The following is an 18,879-nucleotide window of genomic DNA, read 5'->3' as shown; positions in this document are numbered from 1 at the left end:
TCAAGCCAAATGGACATATTTCTTTTGACAGTAGATATTTGTCATAATGTATATTCCTGGTTTAAAAACTGTTATGGATGATATGTTATATTGTTGTTATTCTGAATCATTACATATCTACAACCAGCTTATTTTCCTTTCTCATCTTGCAGTTGAAATTGTTCAATCTTTCTTAGAAAGGGTCAAAGAGGATCTAGAACTGGATCCAAAGGAGTTAAAGGATCTTAACTTAAAACTCCACCTACATGAAAAGCGAATTTGTATTTCAGCCACAAGGTATTTCATTCCTACTAAAGAACTACGGGCCAGATGTAGGAGAGGAAATACTGGTGGGTAATGGCCGAATTCGGCCGTTACCGACCGGTATTTAGGAATCGGCATGTAGGGGTCAGTATTTTACAGAATCGGTAAATTTACCGATTCGGTAATTCCACATGTAGGTGGCACTCCTGAGAGTGCCACAGGCCCTTAAGAGTCGGTATTTTACCACCCAATCCTATTGGGTGGTAAAATACCGAATGCAGGTGTGCATGCACATCTGTGCATGCACACCTGTGCCATGTGACACACAGACATGCTTAGGGCATGTCTGTGTGTCACATGGCACACATGCCTGTATTTGGGGTGCTAGAGGGTGTCAAAGTGACACCCCCTGCACCCTTGCAGGATTTGGTATTTACCGATTCGGTAAATACCAAATCGTTTTTGCCCATTGATTCCTATGGGCTTCAAGGCCCATAGGAATCAATGGGCAATACCGATTCGGTATTTACCGAATCGGTAAATACCGAATGTTAGCGATTCGGTAATTGAAAATTGAATTTCACCTACATCTCCCACCTTCTATTTTACCGATTCATAAATACTGAATCGGTAAAATTCGGTATTTATGAATCGGTAAAATAGAATTACCTACATCTGGCCCTACATCTTTATTTGATGCATATGTCATGATTCTGTCAATTAGGCCAAAGAGGAGTCCTAGCTATATAGGTACATCTTCTATGTCCATTTTGGTGGCATACAGTTCATTTTGGTGTTCAAGAATATGTTGTCTCTAGCGCCATCTGCGCTCAAAATAAATCACTACATTCCAAACTTTTTAGCTATTTCCAGCCATTTGAGTGGCTCATGAACCTTGGTATACAACCTCTAGTAACTTCATCATGGATATTCCGCCTATAGAAGGTTTCCAAATTATAATGGTTATCATAAAACCTTTTTCAAAGTCGGCTCATTTTTCTTCTTTGCATATTTAGGGGCCAATAAGAAATGGCCCGATGCTGTCTGATATACATAACTTCGGGCACAGGAACTCAGTGTTTTTCACACTTTTGGAAAGCTATTTGTAAGACACAAAAACAAGATCTCTCCTTTAATTACCGCCCTCAGTCCAAGGGGCAAACATAATGAACTTTTAGTGTCTTGAACAGTTTCTATCGTGTTACAGTAATTCCACCCAAATAACCAAACTTCTTATTTTCCTATTGCTGAATTGTCATATTATGCAACTGATAATGCCACCAAAGTTTCACTATTCTTCTGCATGCACGGTTATCATCCAAGAATTTCTGTTCTTAATATCATATCAATCCGTTTGTTCCAGCAGTTGCTGACTATATAAGCCATTTACAAATAAAGACACCAGTCTCTGATTGTCTATATCATTCTAATGTCAGAATAGAAGAATATGTTAAAAATTCAAGGTCAAGCTCTTCGTCTCTTGCTCCTTGTGTCAAGGTCTTATTGTGTTCTTATTTTGTTCTTGTTCAAGTGTCAGCTAACATGTTTTTGCGCACTTATCATCGTTCATAGGATTAATCCTGTCACTATTTTTCTAAAGTAACCTAGTATTTGAGGATTTCATACTGACTTACATCTTCACAAATGAAATCTTATGTTTCTGATCCATATCATCCTTTACTTTCAGAATCACCTCCTGTTATGGTGCAAGGTCAACCTAAATATGAGGTTCAAGAAATCTGTGACACCCGAATTTTCCAAGGTTGCTTTCAATTCTTCCTACATTGTAAAGATTATTCATCTAGTGAACGCTCTTGGAAAGATACTTCTGTCCATGCGTCCTGGCTGAGTCTTTATTTTTTCTAGTGGCATCCAGATAAGACTGGACCTTCAGAAGGGCGCACACAGTTTCACCTGGAAACAAGACTACCTCTAGGCAATGATAGAATGCTCATGGTCAATTAGCCTGTTGTCTACTGCAAAGAAGACAGTACCTCTTTGGTTCTCATGCTTTGCATGTGGGCAGCAGATTGCTTCCACTTGTTCCCACAGCCCCTGCAACCCAGAGCACTATTTGTGCATAGTGGAGTGCTGAGCTGAAATGTTCACTGCAAGGCATGGGAGTATGGAGGAAAAAAGGATGTTGAAAATAATCTCCTTCTCACACCTGCCCTTTCGAGGGACCACCATTCTCCTGAAGAAGATGGCATGAATAGCCTTAAATCCATTACTAGTCAAGATTTCCACCTATCCAGGGATTGTTGCCAGGATTTCCCAATAACAGATGGTTCCAATCATTTTTTCCTGTGATTTCATCTTTTGTTTAGACCATATAAATAAGAAGGCACTGGTCAGAAAAAGACCCATTGTAACATTTCATTGACCTATTTTTTCTTTGTATTCATTGCTGTATATGATGCTTTCTGACACTGACTTTTTGTTCCCTAGCTGTACCACAGTATTTCCTATTGGATTCCATGCTTGAAAGACTTTATGTTAGGCTCCTTCATAACCCTGACTCAGGGTAGTGTAGGAACTTTACAGTGTCCAGTCCATTGCAAGAATATGCACAGGATTCTAATGTAGAGCTGCAGTCCACGCTTTCATTTCAGACCTAACTTGCATAGCAAAGAGAAACCAAGATATGCACGTGCACACACACATGCACACACACCTTAACACACACATGCATACACTCTCTTCTCTATCTTCCCTTTCTTCACATGTACAGCACAGAGAACAGCAGGGTGAACAGTCTTGAACACACAAAGATCCCATTAGATGCGCCACAATCTACTATTTAGTGATGTAGCAGAGTGGGAAATCTCAATGTGCAATCAGTTAGAATCTGTTGAAGTCGACTCTGTAGTGAATGTCCAACTAACATTACATTGCTATGGTTCTACTCACCTTGGTCTTCTTCAGGGAGCATGGTCTGGAGATTCAAATTTAGCTCTGATCCATCTAGAAGGCAGTTCTTCATCTGCGACATAAACTGTCGTACCGCCTGAAGTGTTGCCTTGCAGGGCTGTGGCACCTTCTGCCTACTCCTCACCAGTGTTAAGAAATCCTGAACCATATTGCCAAAGGCTGTCCTCCTGTCCTGGGCAAGTTCCTCTACTACCCTCAGAACCTTCTTCTCCGGTGGCAAGAATGAGAGGAAGACCTCGCTGACAGCCCGAAAGGGTGTCTTGGTCCGCCGACTCGATGTTATTGTGCTCTTGCGCTGCAGCTGAGGTGAAGAGTGTTTATGGTGCCCATCCATTTCAACCTCATCCAGACTGCTGAGGGAGCTGCTGTCCAGCTCTGTGAGGGATGGTAGCCGCTTGCTATCAAAGTCCAGTGTTTCTATGTCTGAGATCCTAGAAGAGTTCATGGTTTCAGGATCCATAGATTTAACATCATTGCTCACCATGAGTCCTTCAGTGGGGGCTAACTTCTGGATCTGTTCAGTTTGCCCAGACCGGGGCACCTGGTAGTCCTCTTCTTCTTGTGTTGGTGCAAGCATAGATACTCCTTTGAGACCAATATCAAAGCTCCCTTTGCTAAGTTTCTTCCGAAGACGCGAACGTAGTGACATCTTGGGCTGCTTATACTCCTCGTCCACACTGAGCTGCTTTGTGACTAGCACTGTTCCCGGCCTTTGCCTGTGTAGGGCCTCTGCTGGGATCGGGGGTGGAGGGTTGGGAGGTGGTGAGAGTGGGCTGGAATTCTCTGTTGACACACGCACGGTTATACTCTTTTTGAAGCGTCCACGCTTGAGACGGCTCTCAGTCACACCGTCCTCCAGAAAGAGTGGGTTGAAGAAGCGGAGTGCCCCATTTGCTGTCAGGCAGTTAAGCTCCAGGGGGCTACGGGTCTTCAGGATGGAGACAGGATTATTGTCCAGCAACTCAGGAGTGGAACAGTTGGAGAGGTCAAGGACTGGGACATCTGGTTGTGCAGCCTTTTCTTGATTAGGCTTCAATTCCTGCGTGTTGAGTGATGAGTTCCAGAACTCTAGAATAAGAAACAATATGTAGCTATGTGTTAATAATTAGAGAAAAATTCTGACATCATTTTTAATAATAAGAAAATAGTGTTTCAGTTAGATGTGTTTAAGTTAGCCGAACTAGGCCTTAACAAGACTGTGCTGTTGTGTAACATGGCTGATAGTAAAGAAAATGACAGTCAAAGCTGGCTGCATCATAGCACTAATATTTTCCTTAGTTTAAGACATGTTGCACAGCAGCCTATGCCACAGTGCAACATATCTAAAAAAACATTGACAAAGCCAATAGATCTTGTGTAGGCCAAACTTATTGGCTTTGCCAATGCTTGTTTTTCCCACCTAATAAGCTGGATGCTCAGAATGTGTATCCATATACTTCTGAATAACCTGTCCTTCCTCGGCAGTCAGAGCGAGACCTACTTTAACGAAAATGGCAACCTTTGCCTATGCTTGTTATTCTAGGACTTTGACCTCTTAGAGAAACGCAAAAGAGGGTGGTAGAAGGAGGCAAGATCAAAAACAGTGACAGAACAAGTGGGAGGAATTAAAAGAAGAATTTGGCAAAGCCAAGAGATCTTGCCTATGTGACATTTATTGGCTTTGCTAATGTTTTTAGCTTGTTGCAAATGGCTGAAAGGAATTTTAAAAACCTGTATGACACAGCCAGAGCTGTCTGCGTCATAGCACTTTTTCTTTATTTTCAGTTATGCTGAACTGAAGCTAGCGCTACTGTATACAATAGCCCAAAATTTTTTGAAAAAGCCAGTAGATCTCGCATAGGCGAGACCTTTTGCCTTTGTCAATGTTTGGTATGGCATGCCATATGGTAAGTTATAAGTATGTATTCAGTGTTTCAATGGTTGAAGTGCTAAAGTTATAGAATGAAGAATGCCTTTGCCAAGGTGGTAGTGTGTTCAGATTCAGAAACATTTTAGGACCATACAGAAACTGCGAAGTTGTACCATATAAATACGCTTAATGTAACATAGCTTGTAGGTAGACACAAAAGTCCAAAAGGTTACAGTTTTTATTACAGTGGTGATCTAGGCTCTGTGTTACTTTGGGTACAATGGTTACAAAAAAACCTAAAAAAGCACTCCTGAAGACGGTGCAGTCATAAATACAGCAGCAACGAGAAAACTGTAAAATTGGCTGAAATTTATGCATGTGTGCTGAAGTCCATTGCCTGTACATTTCGCCTATATTAAATTACACTCCTACTTTTCATCTTGCCCTGCCTATAAATGCCTCTTTTAATATTTCTTTAGGTCTGATCCTTTTACTAAGATCTATTGAGGTTAATTATGCCTACGACATTTATTTAGAGTTTATTTGCTTAAGATGACAGCATTGGTAGCGGCTTTGCACAGATGGGTTCACCATTCAGATTAGGACCCTAATGCCCGCAAGGTGACTGCACTTGTAACTGCTTGTTTAGTAATAAAATAGAGCAATAATCGGTGTTCAATGGGTTTCCTAGAGCTTTTGGCCCCTGTGCCATTGCACCTGCTGCACCATTCAAATTATGGCCCTAGGGGCCGCAAGGTAACTGTACTTGTGACTGCTTGTTTAGTAGTAAAATATAGCAATAATCGGCGTTCAGTGGGTTTCTTAGACCTTAAGGCAGGGCCGGTCCTAGGATTCGTGGGGCCCCGGGCAGGATAGGAACATGTGAGGCCCCTCTAATTTACATAAAATGTAGTATCACAGAAGTGTCCACTGACTAATCATTTTTTGGCACTGTTGAAGTAGCTTTGCAAGAAGCTACCTCTCTAATGTGTACATCACTGAGATGGCTACAAATACAAAAAATAGCCCTAATAAAATAAGTGCAAATATTTTAAAGCTGTATTATGTGGAAATGCAACACGTCAAACAGGGTTTAAAAGCTATGCCTCTATCTCTCCAAAACCAATGTTTCCAGATTAGTGCATGAATAAAATTCTAAGACAGACTGTCCCATAGCTGTACAGTGGATCTTCAGGGGGCTGCCTGATACTCCAGTTGCACCAATGAAGTTCAAGGTTAAGGCATTTGGTTTTAGCAGGCATGGACATCAACATAAAGGGATCCATGATGGTTCGGGTGAGCGACCTGAAAATGCTCCAGTAAACAGAAAGCACAAATAAGAGGATGAGAGGGCACTTGGAAAATAAAGAGGCAGGTAATTGAAAACTTTGGCAGAAGGCTCAATGTACTTAGCAGCACATGCTAGTTCAAAGACAATTTTACCTCTCCTCCAGCCTCCTACTTTTTTTTGCTGGTTCTGCCCACTTACATTCACCTCTCTCCTCTGTGCTTTACTTTTTACCTCACCTCTTGCTCAGCCTACTTTCTTCTCTTGCTGGTTCAGCCCCTCTTACATCCACCTCATTCTGCATGCTCTCCTTTTAACGTATTATCTTTCCCCAATGCCCAAGCCTTTTACCTTTACTCTTTGGTTCTGCCACTCTTACATCCATCTTGACCCTCACACCTCCATGCTCTACTCTTTACCTCTCATCTTTCCACCTTGCCTCTGATATTCACTTGCTGATTCCTCCCCTCTTAAATCCACATCTCTCTTCTCTGTCCTACTCTTTACATCCCAACTCTCTACCCAGTCTTTATCTTCTTTGCTGGTTATGCCATCCTAAATCCAGCCATGCCTTTAACTTCTTCTCTTTCCTTTTATCTTTTCTTTCTGCTCCTACTTCATTACATACAACTCTCCCCTTACTTCCTTCCTCTCTCCTCTTGCTGATTCTGCCACTCTTCCATCAAACTCTACTACGCTATCTTCACTGCTCATCTCTCCCCCAGCCTTATAACTTTTGTCACTGGTTCTGCCCCGTTTCCATCTTCTCTCGATTTTCATCCTCTTGAACACTCTAATCTTTTCTCACAGATTTTGCCTCTTACACCACCTATTTCCATTCATTATTCATTCATATTATCATCTCTTCCTCAAACTTTATTTCATGGATTCTGCCCCTTTTACATCAATCTCTCTGCTATCCCCAGCTTTGTTGCTTCTCTTTCTCGTTATGTCCTTATATCCATCTTTCTCCTCCATGCTGTATGCCTCATCTCCCCCCCCCCCGCCTCTTACCTTTTTCACCGATTCTGGCCTTCTACATCCACATCTCATCATTCCCTCTCTCTTCTCTGTATAAGCTTTCTTGATTGTTCTGCCTCTCTTACATCTGCATACCGCATCCATGTACTGCCATTCTTCTCTCATTTCTTCCTTCAGACTCCTAAGATTTCTTTGCTGGTCTGTCCCCTTTGCATCCACCTCTCCTCTTTGATCCCCTTACCTCTTACCTTGTCTCACTGTTTGTCTCATAAATCCATGTCTCCCTTCCATGCTCTACACTTCACTTTATCTTAACTACTGTCTCTTACCTTTCTCACAAATCCTGCCTATACTACATCCACACCTCCTACCTACCTGCTGAGCTCTTCACCTCTCATCTCTCTGCAGTCTCTAGCCTTCTCTCACTGGTTCTACCTCTCCCCTGCCTCTCTACCCTAGCCTCTTACCTGCTCTTGGTTGTCTTGCCCTCTTATATCCAATACTCACCATTCCCTCTCTATGACACTTAAGTTTTCCTGAGGGTTCTGCTTCTCTTATATCTACCTCGCCTATCAAAGCACTGCCTTTCATCTTTCTCTTCTACTTTGTTCACGGGTTCTGCGTCCCTCATGTCCACCTCGCCCCTCCATTCTCAACTCTTTTGGGGATATTCCGAAAAAAGTCATGTGACGCATCGCAGCCTCCCCCTCCCCCCCCTGTGCGGCTGCGCTGCCCTGCGCGACAGCCAGGGAGCAGGAGAGCACTATATCTTCAAACACTTGGCTCTCTCATCCCCTTTCCCTTGCACCGTCACTCGTTTCAGCTCTGTGCGCCATGCACACACCTTAGCGCTGAAGCGCTAGGGTGTGTGCATGAGTGTTGCATAGGTTTTGTACAGAAGGGTACCCTTCTTGTGCAAAATAACTATGCTGGGTACGATACTACGCTTTTCCCACTTTGCATACGTGCTGCGCAGTGTAGTGCGCATGCAAAGTCGTAAAAGCATGGAGAAATGAAAGCATTTCTCTTGTTAGCGCCTCCTTTGAAGGAGCGTTAACTTTTGTCGCAAAACCATGTTCACAAATTTTTGTAAATATGGTTTTGCATCAAAGGGCATGGGTGGTTACATGGGCACGCCCATGTACCACCCCCTCGGCGCAAAGTAACGCAAAGCAGTGCTTTGCGCTTCTTTGCATTACTTAGAGGGTGCTTTCCAGCACAAAACAAGTTTTCGCTGGAAAGAAAATAGCAGCAAAAAAAATGTGCGCTGGTTAACGTCACTTTTATGACGCAAAACCTGCACAAAAGGTTTGAAAATCTCCCCCTTCATGTTTTATCTCTATCACCTCTACTCTCCATTCACTGTTTCTGCCTCTCAAGCTTCCACCTCTCCCCTACATACCCTGCTATTCACCACTCTTCTCTCCGGCCTCTTACCTTGCTTCACGTCTTGTGCATGGGCGCAATACAGTCCCCTGCATCACAGATGTGCCCACAGCACTTCTGAGGGCCCCATCCCGCCAGGGGACTCCCATTCAGCCTAGGGCCAATGAATATCTGTGAGATGTGGGAGACTCTGGGGCCCATTATCACATTCTGCAGGGAGGGACCCCATCATTTTGTGTTACACAACTGCTCTCATATTACTTTTCAGATGCGTAAAGCAATGAATGGTGAGTGGCCTGAGGGGTTATATGACTTGGGTGTATCTTGGAGGGTTCATTGCACTCCCCTTGGGGTGATAAGGATGGATGTGGGATCACCCCCCCATCGCTTCCCCTAACTGAATGTTAGCATCTCAACTTAACTTTTAAAGAGCGAATTGCTCATTCTTCCTTCGGTTCATGTAAATTACATGAAAATAAAAAACACCAAGCGCTTATAACTGTAGTTATTATTTATGTTAAACTCCTTTTATGTTTGTTTTGGATGAACATGCTTGTTTGAGAAAAAAAAACAGAGTTGCAAAAAAAGAAAAGAATAATAAGCCCTTTATCCATTTCTTCCATAGAAGGAGCAGCACCTTTTGTAATGTGAGATCACTCTGTGGTTTTGTGTTGTGAGCCCTGCAAGTTGCTCTGCGTTTCTTTCATGCAGGGGCAGGGCTCACTTCACACCTCACGCCAATTCAAGCATCTCCCTAACTGCTTTTATGCAGATGCAGTGATTAGGCTGATCAGGGCCCAATCTGCACTGCAGCATCTGAAAGGAATGGGGTGTCATATTGCACTTTCAGTCCATGGCAGCCGGGGAGTGAGGGGGCCCCCGCCGTGGGCCTCGCTCATTGCAACACGGCTGCAAACCCCAAGGGAGGGGGCTCCCCACCTGTTACTCTTACAATGGCACCATTTCAAAGGTTGATGGGCCCGTGGGGGGCCCCCCTCACAGTAACACAGCCGCGAGGCCCTGGGCGGCTGCCCACTCTGCCCATGCTTAGCGCCGGCCCTGCCTTAAGGCCCCTGTTCCACTGCACCTGCTACACCATTCAAATCGTTACCCTAGTGCCTGCAAGGTAATTGCCCTTGTGACTGCTTGTTTAGTAGTAAAATATAGCAATAATCAGTGTTTAGTGGGTTTCCTAGAGCTTTTGGCCCCTGTGCTACTGGACATTCTGCATTATTGAAATCATGACCCTAGTGCCTTCAAGGACAAATGAGAAATCGTTTATTTACGGTAATATATAAGTTGCAAAAAAGGCACAGTTGCAGACTGAATACAAAAATATTGTGTAGCTAAACATAAACACAAAAGCTTTCAAAAAAAGTTCCTTTAAACTTATCCAACTCTGCAAAACGAGTTGCCACAGATGTCATAAATGAAGCATTTGCCGTACACATCAAAGTGAAAACAAGGCATTGTTAAATTGTGTTACAGTGTGGCTAGCCCTTTCCTGTGAATAAGATCTTATCTTGTGCTTGACAGTGAATGGCCCATATACAGGGTAAATTGCCCAAGATCACCATATGCTAGTCTGTCACTCAGACTAAAATGCGGTTTTGTACTTTGTTCCTAAAAAGGCAGTTTCACAAATAAAATGGGCTCACCAAAGAGGAGGAATCTTGCAAAAAAAGTGCAAATGTTTTGTGCAGCTGAAGAACGAGATACCTTTTGAGATGGCTACATCTAAAATAAAATATTTTTAAAAGGGCACCAGCTGGCTCCATGGGGAAAGTATGATGCATTACGCTTTTCTATAAACGCTTTCACTTTGAAGTCAGCCGAAAGCAAAAGAAACACCAGGCTCCCAGGAAAACCCAGCTTGTCATTTGACCGCGGTCTTTGAATGTTCAGCAAAGTGACAAGATAAGAACAAGATTTAAAGGCCTATTTATTACAGAAAATAAGTTTGTGGAAGAATACTCTAAATACGGATTTAGCATGGGGAGGTACAAATTCAAGCTGCACAGCCAAAAGCAAATAAAGCCAGCAAATGGAAAGGCAGAAAATGTGAGTTACGAACCACAAAGCCAATAGCAAGCAACAGGCAGAGTGTATTCCTTTCTGAAAGTCCCAAAGATGTCTTTAACAAAGCCAGACAGCTATGCTGTCGGGTAGGTGGTGACCTAAACCCTGAAAGAGTTAAAGAAGACAGGAAATGCAGGGTGGGGGACCAAAACGCCATGGAGTAGAAAACAAATATAGACAGCTTGATATTCAGCAGAACCGGCAGCAGATTTCTTAAAAACCCAAAGCCTTTCTCTGCAATTGAAAAAAAATCAAATTAGGCATTGGACTTTACCCTGTATATATAGAAATACGTGAACAGGTTTTATCTAAAGAACTAAACTGTCTAAAACGTATGTGCATCTGAGAGACGGAACAGATTAAAATAAGGCCAGAATTATTGGCATTGATATTTTGTGAATAGATTTTGTGAGTACACTTCCTTATGTGATTTTAAATGCTGGATAATTCTATATTTAATGTAAAAAATACGCAAAACCTACTCTTGTGTATTTATCGTTAGGATTTTAGTTTGAGCAGCAAGAACTAAACAATGAAAAACAAGTGTTTCCATTACTAAGCTGAATGATACTGATTGTAACAACATCAGAAGAATAAAGGCGGAATCACTCCCGCAGAAATAGAAACCTGTGAACAGTAGTTTACACATAGATCTTTACAGTTGAAAGATTTCAGTGAAATCTAAAAAGGACAATATCTGACATTAGAAAAAGTGGCAGGCCACACAATTTGCAGGTGAATTGTGACCGGGAGAGGAGCCGGTATTGGAACTGTGGCCTGCTTCTATGGTTTGAGCAGCCCATCCTTTTGTCACCTGTACAAGTATGCTGCTCCTCTCGGTTCTTTTAATGGCTCCATGGTTTTTGTGTGCTTACCTTTTAACTCTGTGTGACCTTTTTCCACAATACTATTCAACCTGTGCTATCCCTGTCCTTTTTCGATTTGACGTTTATGATGCTTCTGCCATTCATGGCAAACATATTTTGACTTACTTTAAGTAACTTTGGGCAGTCTCCTTCAGCGATTGGTGTCTTTTGATTGGCTCCTTTAGCAATTGTCTTGAGACATTATCAATCACATCTTGGATCAGCGCACATCATTATTTGGTGTCAATGTTTTTCTATTGGCTGTTTAAGTGTATTCTTCCACCTACACCTGGCAGTGTGAGGATCTATTTTACAATCTGCAAGTGATCCATTGGCATTGAGGAACGAGCACGGACAAAAGCATCTGAAACAATGGATACAGCTGAAAGAAAACAACCCTTTTTTCCTGTTGTGCTCATTTTACAGATGATTTTGTCTTCGCTCACCTCACAGTGCAGCAAGGAACACTGACAAAGCCAATAGCAGGCAGCAGGGGCAGCTCCTCCACGTGGGCGGAGGAGCGTCGCCTCACTGCTTTCTCGCACTGAGAGAAAGCAGAAGGGTTTGGTTGGCCAGTCCTGCTCCAGGCCAGGGAGGAGTGGCTTGTCCACTGTTATGGGCGCTGACTGTTTGGTCGGTCCCAGGGCCGACCAAACCAGTCCTACGCACTCTACCATTTTCACCATGTTGGCTGCATGCAGCCTGCATGAAGAAAACGGCCTCCCCATAGATGCCTGTGCTGCCATTGCTGCATTGTGATTGGCTTAGGGGTGGAGAGGGAGGCTGCCTGCTTCCTGTGAGGAGCAGAGGGAAGAGACGTGACGTGGGACCGTAGGCGAAGGTAAGTTTAATTAATTTTTAGGTTTCGCCTCGTTGAGAGCTGCACACTGCGCAGCTTTTTGGCGCAGGCGAAATCTAATGTTAGAACAGTGTGGCTTGGGAATCCGCCCCTCTGTTCCATTGGCTAGCTCCATAAATGGAGGCTAGCCATTGGAACAGAGATCTGTCCGTCATGGTCGGACCAGATTCGTGGGCGTTCCCGCAATTTCTTCCCTCTCCGCCCCGCTGTGCGCGTCATCTCGGCGGTGGGTGGGTTGTTCATTTTTTTTTTTCCAGCTTTGTTTTCGGCATTTTTCTAAGTGTCGTTTTCAGGGGTGGGTTGCGCGATGTCCCGCTCTCCGTTCCCGCCTCCCCTCCCGCTGTCCGTGTGCCTGTTCCTGCCCCCCTCCCGCTGTTCGTGTCCCCGTTCCCGCCCCCCTCCCGCTGTCCGTTCCCACCCCCCCTCCCGCTGTCCGTGTGCCCGTAGGTGCTTGTTTTAAACAGCAGTTTGCTAAATACTCTAGGAAGAATCTCAGTCATGCATCAAGCACCTAACTCCTCCGAAGCACCAAACACTCAACAGGGGCACCTATACACCAGCTGGGTGGCACAATGTAGGCTGCACAGCAGGCTCCCCCTCCTCACCTCAGAGCCGCCCCCTGCAGTAGAGAGGTAAACACACCTCCACTCTATCAGCACGGGCGGCCATGAGTTACTGCACGCGCCACGCACGGGCTGTAATGTGTTCTTGACTCGCTCTGTGCAACAGATGCCTGTGGTGTCATGTGAGCTCCTGTTTAAAGGAAACCTGTGTCATCCTCCTCCTCCACTTTGCTTCATCTTACGGAGCACCCATGAGCTGGCTAAGATATTTCCTGCCTCGCCGCTGATTTCCGTTCTGGCAGATTAGCAACATCCGTCCGAGCACAGTTCTAAAGGCTCTCGAGTGACTGATTCGGGCATTAGATATGGTCGTGTTAGACTGAGCTCCCCGACGCCAGCCGTCAGATGAGTGTGCGCCCTTTTCAGGTTGTCTCATTCTAGCGCTTTCTACAGGCTCAGAGCGGACGGAGGGTGTCCCTTCATAAATTTTCCTCTAGCGCGTCTCACTCGAGCGCTTGTCTTTTAAGCTCAGGAAAAAAACACAGTCGGCTCCTTCTGATCTGGCAGTCGGTGGCCGTACTAATGTGATTGCAGCTTCCTTGTTTGTGAGGAAAAGGTGCAAACGTTGTTGCTCCGTCCTTTTACCTTCCAACGAGGAGCCTGTCGTTTTCCACTCCCTGTTGTTTCTTCCGGTTTGAAGGTTATGAAACCCTGCGCTAACAGGCAGCAAGGCAGAGCTTGTGTGTTATACCCACCGTAATTGCGCCAATAAGGAAAGGGGCATGAAAGACATTTGATTGTGAACTAAAGCCATCCATATCTCTCCCAAAGTTCAAGTCGACCGGTGCATTGTTTAGTCATTTAAATGAAAAAAAATGTTGTGTTTTATTTTTCAGTTTTTAACTTCTCAAATGTATTTTTCCGATTTGGTTCACTGAGGTGGGTCAATAGATACCAGCTGCAGTCTCCGCAACATTTTAGATTTAATTCTGTCATTTCTACCTGCAGTGGCACAGCTTAAAATGACAGATCCTTTGCGAAATATACCGAGGTGTCCCTAATATTTACTTAGGTCTTGCGTACACACCAACATTTGAAAGCAGGGAACATGAATATTTTGAATACAATTGACTTGTTTTTTAAATCTCTACCTTTAGTGAACCATTCACTCTCCCCCAGCACCCTCCCCTCCCTCACAGACACACACACCAAGGTGCATGGAGGCAGAGTGCGGGCTATAGGCAAAATGCAGAGCCTGATAAAAATGTATGAAATGGGAACACTTTCCGACAAGAAACTTCGGCCTTGAAGCTGAGGAACGGGGTTCGAGTCTCTGCACGGACACCCAACAACCTCACCTGTGATTCTGGGCAAATCATTTAATCTCCCCGTTTATAACACAATGAATGGGTCCCTCTTTAACGCAACGGGTGCTCATATAAAGTGCTCTGATACCTTTGAGTTGAGTTCACGCTATATAAAACTCCCTCCATCCCCAAGAAAGACAGACAGAATGGGTGGGAATAGAAGGAGTGGTTGCGAGAAAGATGGAAGAAGGGGCGAAGGTAAGGTTTGAGAGGGCAAGGGATGAGAGAGTGAGGGGCAAGAAAATAGGAAAGACTGGAAGGGGAGAGATGTAGGAGGGGGAGGAGAAAGGAAAGGAGATACGGTGAAGTGACAGGCAATGGGGGGTGAGAGCGTGTCTGTGTGCACACACTGGGGAAGTGATTGAACAGCTATTGGTGTATTTACTTAACAGTCGTATATAGCACCTATGCACCAACAGTTGCTAGGATGCTTTACATATAACCCTGGAGTTACACACAATTACAAAAGACATGCCTGGAAACAAGCAAGCAAGTTGGGAGGTGGAACACAGACCAGGTTGTGGCTTCTGAGTGGGGAAAACATTTGTTGAACAATGGCAGTACCTACACAACTACTACTAATTAGCACACTGCAAGTGCGACAATTCAGTCTATTCCAGGCCCCCAAAGATATAAAAATAGCTTGGGCAGCAGGTATTTGTTGTTTTAAAGCGTACTGAATTAATAAACATTTGCTGTTTGCTCATCTCTAATTTATACAAACAGCATCATAATGTGGTGGCTGTCATAAGTGCCAGTGTCTGCAATTACATGTCGGTGCAGACAATTAAATGCTGGTGCCAAACATTAAGTGCCGTTGCCGAGCACCGGAAACCACTGGCTTAAATTACGCACTGGGGAACAGATGTGCTTCTAGGTGCTTCCCCGGAGCAGAGAAGGTGGGCTCAATTCTGGATCCGAGAGGTGAAGTGTCCAAGCAACAGTAGGGCTGCACAGCCGCACAGCGTCCCTCGAGTATACCAAGACACCCTCACAGCAGCACAGCACAGAGTGACAGTCATTGTTACTGCACTGCAGAGACCTCACTGCATAACTGTAGAGCCTGACCCTCACTGCAGGGCTGAACAGCATCCCTGCAGTATACCAAGACATCCCCACAGCAGCACTGCACAGAGGGACCGCCATTATTACTGCACTGGAGAGACCTCACTGTAGAGCGTGACCCTCACTGCAGGGCTGCACAGAACAGCCCTCCGTGCAGTACTACACAAAGAAGCGCTTAATGGAGAAATGCACAGAATAATCCTCATTACCACACTACAAACAGTACCCCTCTCAGAAGCACTGCGCTAGAGGGCAACACTGCAAGGTGATAATCATTACATCACTGCCCAGACCGACTCTAATTACAGCACTGCACACTGTGGCCACCTCTGCAGCACTGCACACTGAGGCCTCCTCTGAAGCACTGCACACTGTCTCCTCCTCTGCAGCACTGCACACTGTGGCCTCCTCTGCAGCACTGCACACGGTCTCCTCCTCTGCAGCACTGCACACTGTGGCCTCCTCTGCAGCACTGCACATTGTCTTCTCCTCTGCAGCACTGCACACTGTGGCCTCCTCTGCAGCACATTAAAAAACAGAAAGGGAGGTCTCCTCACAAATCCAATCCAGGGACGAGGAATAAGGGGAAAACAAGAAATCAGAACGGTCCCTCTTATTAAATTAAAAAAGAGGATAATACTGTCCACATTATGCCACCATAGCTCAAGAGATCCTTATATTTAGACCCACTCCAATCATTTATATACAAAATATGAAAACAATTCTGGTAAAATTTTAAACAATTTATTATAAAAATATACAATGTGAAGTATCAATTACTGTGCCACAGTACAAAATATTTAAAAGAAGAGAGTGTCAGCATCCTACAATTGATTCAATGGTGCACAACTTGTTTTTAATAATTCACTGCTGTTTTTAATTTCTTATTGTGTGTGTTTATGAGATGTGCACCATTGAATCAATTGTAGGATGCTGACACTCTCTTCTTTTAAATATTTTGTACTGTGGCACAGTAATTGATACTTCACATTGTATATTTTTATAATAAATTGTTTAAAATTTTACCAGAATTGTTTTCATATTTTGTATATAAATGATTGGAGTGGGTCTAAATATAAGGATCTCTTGAGCTATGGTGGCATAATGTGGACAGTATTATCCTCTTTTTTAATTTAATAAGAGGGACCGTTCTGATTTCTTGTTTTCTCCTCTGCAGCACTGCATATTCACCCTCACTGCAGAAATGTGTTTGTATGGCTGGCTCTGGGTGTGTGTGTGTGTGGCTGGCTCTGGGTGTATTTGTGTGGCTCTGGGTGTGTGTGTGTGTGCTAGTAATTGCTGTCTGCTGAGCTCGTCCGTAGGGTACAATAGGTCTCACATTTGCGAGAGATTAAGATAATGGCAATGTAAATGACAATGCCATTTATTTATCTGTTTTCAAAACCAACACATAAATACAAATTTTGTCATTTACATTTACAATGCCAATAGCTCAAACTTTTCCAAAGGCCAAACCATTGCATTGTAAATGCTTGTTTTTAATGAACCCCCCTCCCCGCATGATCCTCTCCCTGTGTTTTTTTATTTATTTTATTTTATGCGTTTTTATATAGCGCAGACTTTACCCGAAGGTGCCAGAGCGCTTTACAATAGGAACAGTAGTGAAACGAGGAAAAATTACAAGTCAGCATGTTACAAAAGCAAACGTTACGTTACATGTGACCCTTCCCCACCCCCCTCACCCGCAAGTCAAGCCGGCAGTGACTGGCAACCAGTAAATGGCACACCTGTTGGCTTGAAAATGCTTGATCACGTTCTGCTAGAAAGACAGCGCACCTGCAATTTAGAGCCCTTCTATGTGTACTGACATCAGTATAGGTGTCCACATCCCACTGTAGGTGGGGGATTAATGCCCAGAGAGAGCTCTATGAAAAATAGCCTGTATTTGCATTCATACCACCAGGTTCAGCAGCCATGGCACTTCTTTAGATACGTGGGCTCCTTGAGGCTGGTCCAGATGGACCAACAAGGAAATGGTATAGGTGGGCAATCTAAAAACTTTGAAACTATCATATTTTCGAACTCCATGTGTATTCTCTATGTCAACAACTATCTGATTTGTCATGCCAATAATAGGCTTTGTAATAAAGAGTTTGAATGGTAAAGAGGCAGCTTCCAGAGTAAGGAGATCTGCAGGAGGGTTTGAGGAGGTGGTGGTAGGCAGGACGTTGAGCTGGGGTAGCACACTGGACACACAGTTGTAGGGAAGATGATGGAGGGAGATTCTGCCTCCGGCAGGCCTCTCCCCAATGAAAGAGGGTGAATTTAGTATTCCCCTATTTTCCTGCATCAATATATATATGACCAAGGCCTCTGGGAGGCCGAAACGTTATGCTGTCCGTGTGTTGCAGAATAAATTAATTTACTCACGGAAAATACTGGGTCTCCTGTTTTCTGGCGGCGCTGCGGTGATATTGAGACTACGGCGCTGTTTCGTGAGAACTCGTGTGGATATATATATATATATATATATATATATATATATATATATATATATATATATATATATATATATATATATATATATATATATGCCACGAACCTCGCACATCAGTTTATCCAGAACCACGAAAGACGAGCGTAGGCCCAGGTTTGGTGCTATTTAATTTTATTTGGATACACCACCAGCCGCCATCACGACATGTTTCCCTGCTTTGATCACATGAAGATACATATATATATAAATCTATATCTATATATACACATACATACATACATACACACACACACACACATATATATATATATATATATATATATTCTCCAGTAAGTGCATATGGATGGCGTGCAACCTGAATGACAGGGGTGCTCATTGAAAGCACCAGACCATGCATGCATAAATATCCAATGAACTTCTACAAGCAGTCATTCACAGAATGGCACTCCAAGCAGTGTTACATTGTTCAGTCAGCACGGCAGATCAAAGAATGTTGGGGGGGGGGGGGGGGGTGGAGATGTGGATTAGTAGCTAATGCTCCTGACTTGGAAACAGGGGAACCGAGGTTCAAATCCCAGGCTCAGCTCTTTGATCAACATTGTGTGATTCTGGGCATATAATCTGCCCATGCATAAAAAAATATGAAATGTAATGCGTGTAAAATGTATTGTGTATCCTCACTAGATCTTCTGCACCCCCCCCCCCCCCCCCCCCATGAAGTGTACATTGCTTCGTTGCTAGGTTTGCTCTATATAAGTACCACTACTTATGTACAGATTAGAATCTCTGTCTTTGTGTTGCAGCCAAGATTTATACTTCAAGCACTCTCTGACAATCTTGTCCCTTTATTTTCTGAGGATGGGAGGTTCTCTAGGATGCTAGTTAGAGGGATCTCAGATCTACTTGACCACGGTCACCTCTGTAGGAACTGTTTCTTTTGCTTG

At 43.9% G+C, this 18,879-nt stretch overlaps 1 protein-coding gene across 2 annotated transcripts in view; it reads right to left on the bottom strand.

The window, feature by feature from the left end:
- The window catches only part of RIN1 (Ras and Rab interactor 1), a 161,910-nt gene that overhangs the window by 24,185 nt on the left and 118,846 nt on the right, over positions 1–18,879 (bottom strand). For both annotated transcript variants that reach the window (XM_086938539.1, XM_086938540.1), the window contains one exon: positions 3,154–4,242. In XM_086938539.1, coding sequence (XP_086794665.1) covers positions 3,154–4,242 — 1,089 coding nt within the window. The remainder of the gene's footprint in view (positions 1–3,153; positions 4,243–18,879) is intronic.

This window comes from Lissotriton vulgaris, chromosome 9 (assembly GCF_964263255.1).
Source record: "Lissotriton vulgaris chromosome 9, aLisVul1.2, whole genome shotgun sequence".
Taxonomy (NCBI): Eukaryota; Metazoa; Chordata; class Amphibia; order Caudata; family Salamandridae; genus Lissotriton; species Lissotriton vulgaris.
The sequence above is the reverse complement of the archived record's forward strand: the minus strand, read 5'-3'. Positions and strand labels throughout refer to the sequence as shown.